The sequence below is a fragment of the Lepidochelys kempii genome, chromosome 1 (genome assembly GCF_965140285.1).
Source record: "Lepidochelys kempii isolate rLepKem1 chromosome 1, rLepKem1.hap1, whole genome shotgun sequence".
Taxonomy (NCBI): domain Eukaryota; kingdom Metazoa; phylum Chordata; order Testudines; family Cheloniidae; genus Lepidochelys; species Lepidochelys kempii.
The window spans coordinates 273,216,702-273,228,016 of record NC_136380.1 but is presented as its reverse complement, the minus strand read 5'-3'; the positions used below and the strand labels follow the sequence as shown (position 1 = coordinate 273,228,016).

Genomic DNA, 11,315 nt, shown 5'->3' with positions numbered 1-11,315 from the left:
CATTTAATCACAAAGCTACCTGTAATATGCTTATCCTGTGTAGCTGATTTGAAGAAGTAGGAATGACATTGGTTCATATCTAGTCCTTGCTTAAGTACTTTTGTACCCTACCGTATACTTAGCATTGCTTTGGGGTGACTAGAATCATCTGTTTCCATTACCTCTCTTGGAAGACTATTCCACAATTTAGATCTTATCAGGGAGGAAGACAGACAGTAAAGTGGATACAGAAATAAAGAGGTTCCATGTGTAGCAAATATTACTACTTTTTGCCCAATTTAAGACACTTAATTTCAGTTTGAACAAGACTTGCGGCCTTTATGTAAGTTATTCTTTGCATCCCATTATTCATCCTATTTACAATGACTGATATTTGATATAATGAACCACTATTTTGTAAACAAGATTTATATTAAACCATTCTTCTTGCTAAAATGCTAATTCAGTACAAATAGAAAAAGTCAATGTTGCATGATCATAGTACAGTACACATTTTACAGCATGTAACAAACTCAGTGTTGAGATAAGTTGTAACATTTCAGGAGCAAAGTGATTACAGTAGTAGCATTAACTATCCATTTCCAAAATCTTAAACTGTACTGTATTACATTCAAATCAGTCCCCAATCAGACTGGAGATGAACAGCACATTTATTTATTTGTGTTACAATGAGCAAGACAAGTAAACCTTACAACCAGAAAGGTAATAAAGGGCTCAGCAGCTAAAAGTGATAATTATTTTTATAAGCTTAACAACATGATGTAATGGTTTGTTGAGATCACAACAAGAAAGAAAGCATTTCCCTTTTTAAACAAGTATTCCAAATTTCCGGTTTCACTTACACTTGCTATGAGGCAAAGTCAATGTACTGCATGTCAACATGGTCAGAGGAAGCATTTGTGCACAAAGCCTACACATTTTTATGTTTCCCCCAACTGCTTAAGTGTATGATTCCGTTTTTTTAAAGGTATAATGGAATCATGACTACCGTTAGGGCGGGAGGGAGGAGTTTTAATTTTAAATTAAGGTAAAAATTAGCATGCAATTTCAATTGCACCAGGCAGGGTCATTTTAAGAAAGACTCAAACAGCTTCCTCCCATTTTAAAGCTATCATTTATTGAGGAAGTTAGGTAGGGAGAATGTCTGAGCCTACTTGAAGTCAGAACTTACATTTTTTTTCCAGTTCCATCTAGTATTCTAAGCAGCTCTGGGAGAAGTTGCCATATAAAAGTGTTAAGTACAAATATCCCGTGCCTAGAAAGAAAGCCTTCTTCCTTCCAAGTCTGTGGGCATAATGGGGTGGGAGTGGGGTGGGGAATCTCTGAAGGCTTAAAGAGTGGTTGACAGTGGGACACCGTGCTTGAAACCCCAAGAATGATTGCCTCCACTAAATTTTTTATCAGTCTTAATATTTTCATTGTTTTCTAAGAACTCCAGAGAGTTTATATAGATCACACCCATAAAAGAGAACAGTCTTCGCACTCTAAGTTTAATGCCTTTTAACCCAATTTCTTCTGCATCCTGAGTTTTTTTAGATTGTTTTTTCTTTTTCCTGTCATTACTAGCCAGATTCCTTCAAATGGTTTATGCACTCCTCTACCATGTGGGCAATTGGTGTCTACCTTTAGGGTTCAGACATACACCAGGATCCCTTGTGTGGCTAGTGCAGCTCCTACGAAAATCTACAGCAGCTCACAAAACTGATTTAATAGTTTGAGGCCTGATGGTACCTGCTGCCATAGCTCAGAAAGGAAAACACTATCTTTAGGGATGTAGGCAGTTTCCCCCAGTCAACCATGTATATATCTGGACTACTTATCTGAGCTAGTGAATATCAGGACTCTCACCCTGAATTAGTTCCACTAGCTAAAAACAAAACTAGGAGACAAAGGTGAAAAAGTTACATGCAGAAGAGGAAAGCTATGGAAGAATGGGATTCTGGGGTGAGGGAATGTTTGGTAGAACAATAATCCAATTGGTGGAGACAATGTGACTCTTATTCACCCAATTGCTAGCAGGTCATTTTTTGGTGCCAAAAACTATTGCTGAACTAAGAACATGCAAACAACTTGTGAGCTGACCCCATGTGAGCTAACCTGATTTTATTTGGATTTTGAAGGGTTTAATACAGTAAGTTATATAAATGAAAAACAAGACATTATTTACGATTCACATTACGTCTTTTCACCCTGAGATAATTTTTCAGTCACAATCAGTCACCAGAAGTATCCATTTGACTCAATGAAGATTTTTTTGGGGGTGCCTTAACTTACATCCATTCTATAGGGCAGTCATCAACATCTGATTTATAAAAGTGTCTTTTAAATGGGGCTGTTACCATCTTGAAATTTTAGTTTAATTTTACTAGTAATATAAAGCAGTCTACCTTTTCAATGTTTCCAATGAAGCTGAGAAAAATCTGTAAAAAACCATCGCTGCATATTTATTTTAATAAAAGGGCAGATTTATTCATGTTTACAAACAAATTCCAAAAACAAAAAAGGAAAACAGGTATGCTACCCACTAACAACCTTTCAAAATGCCAACAGCCCTCATGCTGTATGAAGGATTCTATATATTAGAAAAATCACAGTTCCACTCACAATTCACCAAGACAGCACTAAGCTAACATGTTTAGACAAAAACAAAAAGGACTAAGGTTCTGATGTATTTTGATTTAATCCATTTTGCCTGAGATAACAAAAGTATTTCAAGCAAGTTCCATCACATATTGATGTCCCGCATTAAACAATCCTCTACTAAATTCTGAACAAAAAAGTTATTCAGTAAGTTTCTCAAAATTTTTAAAAATTAAACAGTTGTTTCAAAACCATTAAGTAGTAAATGTATTTAAGAAACTAATTAGGACAGAGGCCATAACTTCATTAGAACACCACTGCTCATGTTTTTACAAAGCATTAGTGTTATCTATTTGGCTATTAGTATTAGCAATTTATCTACAATATTTAACAAAGTAAATTGCAGGCAAAATTTAGTACAGTTTCAATAGAAACACCCTTTTCCTGAAAATACAGCAGTATTTGAAGGACTAATTTTTTTCTCTGCATCATTTATAAGGAAGCTTCCCATCTATGAACAGGAACAAAAAAGTATCTACAAACCTTGTAAACAGATCTGTATCATTTATAAACATAAATAATCCAAATTATTAACAGCCAACAGCAGAAATTTAAGTATCAATTCAATGATCCAAGGCTTCTTTGCCCTTCCCAGCCCTCCCCTCAAAAGGATCAAGATAAACTAAAGTTCTAAACACACTGTTCAGGACCATTAAGTACAACTGATGATCCGCAGGTCACTTATGCTGAGTTACTGTTTATCTGTCAGAGTTCATTATTATCCCCGCCCCCCAACAGCACCCTCAAGTCTGGCAGAAAGCTTTTTTTAAAAAAATAAATCTACATTCGTACAAGTGTGTCTTCTGTTGAAGTCCAGGACAAGACTATTATCTTGTCCATCACAATGTGTGAAAAGACCCAGTTTCAATTTGTTGCTTTACAATGCAGCTAGTGTGTTGACATTCAGCTTACAATCAGAGTGATGTTTCCAAACTATGTAGTGGGCTCCCTGGGGATGAAGAGGTAGCAGTCTTGTTCATGTCTGTTGTAAGGTGAATTCCACTGTCAACCGCATTGTTATTTTTGTTGGGAGAAGGGGGAGGAGTGGAGTTGCGTTTTGTCGGAGCATCATCTTCAGCGTCAGTATCATCAATAAGGGGAATATGAGGCTCAGAATCTTCTATTCTAAACTCAGGATGTGTCATAAAATTGTGAATTGAACTTCGTGTCTCAGGTTTTTCTAATCCTTCATATAAAGAACTACGAAATGCATTCACCACTCGGATCTGTAAACATGAAAGAAATACAAAAACCTGTTAATATGCTGCAGATTTACTAGTAGTGAATATGGTTCTTATGAGTTTGAATCCACAAACAGCTAGACATGAGTGAATCGAATTTGTATGTAATGTAGTGGAACTTGCAATAAACTGTAAAAAATGAGGAGCATTTCAGTAGAGCACTGCCAATCTACAGTTGGAATAAAAATTGTAGAAGTGTACTGTAAAAAACTGAAATGTCTAAAAATTCAAAGTAGTGCGAGAATGATTTCATTGCTTGACATGGGCTAAATGTTTTCAAAAAAATGAAGTCAACGTGAAAATTTTATCCAGCGTACTTATTCACAAATTCAACAAGTTTTACTAAGGAATGTTTTATTCAACACCAAAGGGAAAAGGCTAAAAAAGTTGGGGCACGCAGGGTTACTATTTTTCATGCTGGGAATTAGGACGTCACTGACTATGAAAAAGCCAAGCAAGTGTTCACCGAATGTCACAATGATTGGACATTTACCAGCAGGACTCATGCAAAAGATACCTCTACAACAGCTGTAAATATTCGAGTATATACCTATTTTTGCCACAACAAAATACATTTTCCCCATGTGTTCCATGCCCCAATTTGTTAAAAGTGGTAATAAACAACAAGTTTACATTTTGCAATTGTTTTCCATTATGTACAAAATTAAGTTTTTCCTGATGCCTTTCAAAAGGTGAAAAAGTTAAGCATTTTAAATGCCTCCACACAAGCTAAGTGGGAGATACAAGAACCTCTTTTTGAGAATGGTGTATGTGTTGGGAATTGTCACACAAGTATTGGAATTGCTGCACATTTCAGTATGAAGGCCACCACTGTAAGATTTAAGTAATCACCTTTATACACAAGCGTGTATCTCAGATGACAAAAACATACAAGACAACCAACCAATGTGTAAGCGGTCACTGGCTAATTATAACAAATTTTCAATACACACACGGCCATGTCTGTCTCCTCTTAAGAGGTCAGTTCTTCTCTGCTTTTGGTGCAGAGATGCACAGAAGAAGAGAGTGTAAAAAGCTTCTTGGATACTGCTGAAGTTGTATGGCTTATGTACCATTTACAACTATTAAGCTCATGACATTAGATGTCTGTTAATTTGCATTTTAGAGCCAACAAATGATTTTCTACCAACCTAGTAGAATTTGTTACTTAATGAGAAGCTGATAGAATGTACACTCCATAAAAGTTAACAGGCTACAGAACTCTCTTAGATAATGTGTCAAGATGCAAAAATTAACCTTTGCATTTAGCATCTTTAAGAATTTACTTTAGCATTGCCATATAATCCTCAGAGTAAAGTATTAGTTTTGCTAACTGTTCAGTCTGAAACCAAAACCCTTAACTATTAACTTGTAATTAAAATGAGTACCTATAAAATCAACACGAATATCAAATACATTTTTCCAGGCAAAACTGACACTGACAAAAGGAAATAGGAATTCGTCACTTCTGTAGCTCCTTTCACTGAGGATCTCTCAGCAATGTAATAGAAGTTGGGTATTATTCCCATTTTAGAGATGGAAAATGGATGTACAGAGAGTAAGTTACTTGACCAAGATCACTGAGTAAATCAGTGTAGAACTCTGGAATAATACGCAGGTCTGACTCAGAGTCCTCTGCCTTCATCAGCAGATTCCCATGATCTACTACGAAGTAGCTGGTTCAGTACTATTCAGTTAGGCCCTGATTCAGTAAAGAATTTAGCATGTGTTTAACTTTAGATAAATAGTCCCATTAAAATAAAAACTCAGGTTCTTTGCTGCTATTAATTCAGCACGAAGGCCCTGATTCAGCAATAACTTCCCTTTGATTATTTTATATAAAAACAGACAAGTTCTCACACCCATCATCACAGCACTGAGCAATAAAAGAATGTACACTGACAGAACCCAAGACATGAGGCACTGAGGAAATGCATGCATGAACCAATTAACATAGTGAAAAGAAAACACAGTCTACATAATGACAGGTTTCAGAGTAACAGCCGTGTTAGTCTGTATCCGCAAAAAGAAAAGGAGGACTTGTGGCACCTTAGAGACTAACCAATTTATTTGAGCGTAAGCTTTCGTGAGCTACAGCTCACTTCATCGGATGCATACTGTGGAAAGTGTAGAAGATCTTTTTATACACACAAAGCATGAAAAAATACCTCCCCCCACCCCACTCTCCTGCTGGTAATAGCTTACCTAAAGTGACCACTCTCCTTACAATGTGTATGATAATCAAGTTGATCACTTTAGATAAGCTATTACCAGCAGGAGAGTGGGGTGGGGGGAGGTATTTTTTCATGCTTTGTGTGTATTAAAAGATCTTCTACACTTTCCACAGTATGCATCCGATGAAGTGAGCTGTGGCTCACGAAAGCTTACGCTCAAATAAATTGGTTAGTCTCTAAGGTGCCACAAGTACTTCTTTTCTTTTTACAATCTACATACAAGACTGGCACCGTTCTGTCAAGGACTGTGCTCCATCTAGTCAAAGAGTGCATTCTGGCACCACCTCGTGCAAAGAATTCTAGAGAGCCTAGCTTCAAATGTCTCAATCAGTAAAGCTGTGTACGTACCTCCTTACAATTAGGAAGGTCTTATTGTTACCGAGTTAAAGGATTTAGGTCCTTACACTAGTTTCAACAGGGGAAGACCTTGTTACAGATAGTTGACTTAAAGGTATTTAGCACATCCAGGACTTGCATCTCTGCATTATAAATGGACTTACAGCTTTAAATATCAGGGAAAGCATGTCTGACTCTGGTACACTTTCACTAGACTTCCTAGACATGTTTGACCATGAAGAATCAAAATTAATTCCTTTTCTTTAACTGGGATCCCAGTATATCAGAAGCATCAACAAAATCTGGTGTGTTGAGCCAAAACGAGGTCTTTGGGGGTCTACAAGGGTACCTCAAATGAAGGCATGCTATGGTTGTATTTTTATACAAAAAAGAGTCACCACAGAATCTATTAACCAACATTAGTTTTAAAACTGGTGTGGTTACAGTTAGAACTGTGTTCTCTTTTCCACCCTAAGGGAGAAGTCGAGTCAGTTACTTCTCTGCTGAAGAAATTATTCAAACAGGTTGAGTTTTGCTCCAAAGATTACATGAGTTCATCCTAATCTCTTATGGCAGAGATCCACAGCCAGGCACCCTTCAAGAATGGAAGTATTTAAAATAGAGGCCATCATGGCAGTCCCCATAAAGTGAGTGATGCATGCCGATTCATTTCCTTTGCTCCTTTCTTGAATGCAATATATTAAGGGAAGAATTTGCTGCAGTTGGCAAGAGCTTTGTTAACAGCACTGAATTTAAAAATAATCCATAAAGGGGGAAAAAATCCACAAATTACATCAGCATAAACCAATCCACAGCATGTTGCATAAATAACCTCTGCCCTCACTCAGCAGAAAACTTTTAACAATTAGACCTAATGCATATGAGTTAAGCTCCAGTAAGTCATCTTCACTTGTGCTATGACCATCTTAATTACAACATAAACATTTGAGCCACATTAAGAATGTGTCAAATTAAAAAGAAAGAAAATTCAAAATTAAGGGTCCTCTGGTACCAGTTGATCAGGCACAAGGGTTATTTTTTCCAAACATGTTAATGCATCAATAAATACATTAAATTAGACTGATGATCTCCATCGTCCGAGCTGAGTGAAGAATACTAAATTTTTAGTTTTAAGTAACTGAAGGGTTAAGAGTAATACCATTAAGGACATCTGAAAATATAACCAGTTCTCTGTAACGGTGCCCCTTTTACTTCAACTGTTAGTCTAGATCAGAAGTTCTCCAATTGTGGTGCACAACTCACCAACAGTTCACGGAGCACTTGCTGGCCACACAGTGCCAGCTTGTCCTTATCTCCAGTTGGTAAATCACATTAAAAATTAAGAATATTACTTTTCAAGGTAAGTAATGCCATAGCTGCCACAGGGAGGTTAAGGTATCTCAAGGGGAGGAGAGGTAGTTCTCAAACCACCATTATGATGTGGTCCATAATATGAAAAAGTGAGATCCTCTGCTCTAGATATTGATGCGTGGTACATAATTTCACATTGCTACAAGATCCTGCAAAAATCTAGGGATGATTGTACAGTTTTGCCATTTAAGAGTAACTAAGGTGCTGATACAGTTTATTGATAGAAATGAATTCCTCAGTTTACGTATACAAAGCCTTGTCTTAACCAAAAGATATTGCATAAATCTATATTTGGGAGCATTTTAGAAGACACTTTGGTACGTATTATAAGCATATAAAACAGATATAATTCTGCCGATGTTATCAGGACCCCTACCAGGCTAATTTGTAGCTTGCCCTTACATGCCCACACAGTGACCTAGGGATGACAGTGGACGAGAAGTTGGATATGAGCCAGCAGTGTGCCCTTGTTCCCAAGGCCAATGGCATTTTGGGATGTATAAGTAGGGGCATAGCGAGCAGATCGAGGGACGTGATCGTCCCCCTCTATTCGACATTGGTGAGGCCTCATCTGGAGTACTGTGTCCAGTTTTGGGCCCCACACTACAAGAAGGATGTGGATAAATTGGAGAGAGTCCAGCGAAGGGCAACAAAAATGATTAGGGGTCTGGAACACATGAGTTATGAGGAGAGGCTGAGGGAACTGGGATTGTTTAGTCTGCAGAAGAGAAGAATGAGGGGGGATTTGATAGCTGCTTTCAACTACCTGAGAGGTAGTTCCAGAGAGGATGGTTCTAGACTATTCTCAGTGGTGGAAGAGGACAGGACAAGGAGTAATGGTCTCAAGTTGCAGTGGGGGAGGTTTAGGTTGGATATTAGGAAAAACTTTTTCACTAGGTGGGTGGTGAAACACTGGAATGCGTTGCCTAGGGAGGTGGTGGAATCTCCTTCCTTAGAAGTTTTTAAGGTCAGGCTTGACGAAGCCCTGGCTGGGATGATTTAATTGGGTATGGGTCCTGCTTTTGAGCAGGGGCTTGGACTAGATGACCTCCTGAGGTCCCTTCCAACCCTGATATTCTATGATTCTATGTAGTGTTAAAGCACTCCAGGCAGATTTCCCTACCTACGAGGCTCGCATAAGAGCTGCTCAGAGTTGCAGCCTCAGAGCTCAGGAGAAACACAGGGTGAAATTAGTCCCTAATGATAGCTTTTTAAAAACCATAAGAATGGCCATACTGGGTCAGACCAATGGTCCATCTAGCCAAGTATCCTGTCTTCTGAATGTGATTGGTGGCAGATGCTTCAGAGGGAATTAACAGAACAGTGATCCACCCTGTCGTCCAGTCCCAGCTTCTAGCAATCAGAGGTTTAGGGTTGTGTCCCTGAACATCTTGGCTAATAGCCATTGATAGACCTGTCCTCCACAAACTTCTTATTTTCTTCTGAACCCAGTTTTATTTTTGGCCTTCACAACATCCCCTGGCACAGATTTCCACACAGACTGTGCATTGTGTGAAGTAGTACTTCCTTATGTTTCTTTTCAACCTGCTATTAATTCTGTTGACCCCTGGTTCTTGTATTGTGACTTGGTAAATAACTCTTCCTTATTCACTTTCTCCACACCAGTCAGGAATTTATAGACCTTTACCATATCTCCTCTCAGTTGTCTCTTTTCCAAGCCGAGAAAATCTTTTTAATCTCTCCCCATGGAAGCTTTTCCATACCCCTAATCATTTTTGTTGCCATTCTCTGTACTTTTTCCAAATCTAATATATCCTTTTTGAGATGGGGTAACCAGAACTGCATCTAATATTCAAGATGCGGGAGTACAATGGATTTATATAGTGGCATTTGATATTTACAGTCTTGTTATCTATCCTGTTCCTAACGTTAGCTTTGACTGTTACTGCATATTGAGCAGATGTTTTCAGAAAACTATCCACAATGAGTCCAAGATCTCTTTCTTGAATGGTGGTAACTAGTTTAGACCCCAACATTTTGTATGTATAGTTGGGATGATGTTTTCCCATGTGCATTACTTGGCATTTATCAATGATAAATTTCATCTGCCATTTTGTTGCCCAGTCACCCAGTTTTGTGAGATCCGTTTGTAACTCTTCACAGTCTGCTTTGGACCAATCTTGAGTAATTCAGTATCATCTGCAAACTATGCCTCCTCACTATTTACCCCCTTTTTCAGATCATTCATGAGTATGTTGAACAGTACAGATCTTTTGCAGACCCCTCTATTTAGCTCTCTCCACTGTGAAAACTGACCATTATTCCTACCTTTGTTTCCTATCTTTTTAACCAGTTACTGATCTATGAGAGGGCCTTCCCTCTTATCCCATGCTTGCTTACTTTGCTTAAGAGCCTTTGGTGTTCCTAGCCTCTGTTTGCCAGAAGCTGGAAATGGGCAACAGGGGATGGATCAGGATGGCAACAGGATGATTACCTGTTCTGTTCATTCCCTCTGGGGCACCCGGCATTGGCCACTCTCGGAAAACAGGATCCTGGGCTAGATGGACCTCTGGTCTGACCCAGCCAGCTGTTCTTATGTCTTTCTGAAAGTTCAAATAAAACTATATCCACTGGATCACCTGTGTCTACATGCTTGTTGACAACCTCAAAGATTTCAAATAGATTGGTGAGGCATGATTTCTCCTTATAAAAAGCCATGTTGACTCTTTCCCAATGTATTTTGTTCATCTGTGTGTCTGAATTCTGTTCTTTACTATAATTTCGACCAATTTGCCTGATACTGAAGCTGGGCTTACAGACCCTGTAATTGCCAGGGAGGATGCATGGCTCCTTCTCTACCTTGAGAGACAGGCTATCAGAGCTGGGTGCCAGGACAGGAGGAAGTATGCTGTGCTCCTTAAAGCAGTGTTGCAAATTAATCCCCTCTCCCACCAAGACAGCAAAATGCTTCCTGGCTGCTCACCCGAGGGTCCTGTGGTTCTGTATTACCACTTGCAACAGGCTCTGCTTAACAGTCAGAATGTAACCCAAAGTTACTTCCCATATATGGTAAGTTTCAGAGTAACAGCCGTGTTAGTCTGTATTCGCAAAAAGAAAAGGAGTACTTGTGGCACCTTAGAGACTAACCAATTTATTTGAGCATGAGCTTTCGTGAGCTACAGCTCACTTGAAGTGAGCTGTAGCTCACGAAAGCTCATGCTCAAATAAATTGGTTAGTCTCTAAGGTGTCACAAGTACTCCTTTTCTTTTTGCATATATGGTAAGAAACCAATGAACATTACCGTAGACATCAGATTTTAAAATACAGTGCTGTACTGCACATTCCTATTCCCACAAATAACAGAACATACTTTGTATTTATTTGGCACTTTTCATTTAAAGATTCTACGTGCTTTACCAACATCAAATGAATTAAGCCTCACAACATCCCTGTGAGGTAGGGAAGGATCCTCATTTTACAGAATGGAAAAACAGGCAGAGACACAAGTGACTTGCTCAAGCGCACACAGGA

At 38.6% G+C, this 11,315-nt stretch overlaps 1 protein-coding gene across 9 annotated transcripts in view; it reads right to left on the bottom strand.

Moving 5' to 3' along the window:
• Positions 1-297: 297 nt before the first annotated feature.
• The window catches only part of ATP2B1 (ATPase plasma membrane Ca2+ transporting 1), a 130,757-nt gene continuing 119,739 nt past the window's right edge, over positions 298-11,315 (bottom strand). For 7 of the 9 annotated variants that reach the window (XM_073327565.2, XM_073327570.2, XM_078851113.1 and 4 more), the window contains one exon: positions 298-3,866. In XM_073327565.2, the coding sequence (XP_073183666.1) occupies positions 3,555-3,866 (312 nt within the window). In that variant the 3' untranslated portion in view covers positions 298-3,554. The remainder of the gene's footprint in view (positions 3,867-11,315) is intronic. The other 2 variants (XM_078851114.1, XM_073327569.2) reach the window with 2 other exon arrangements.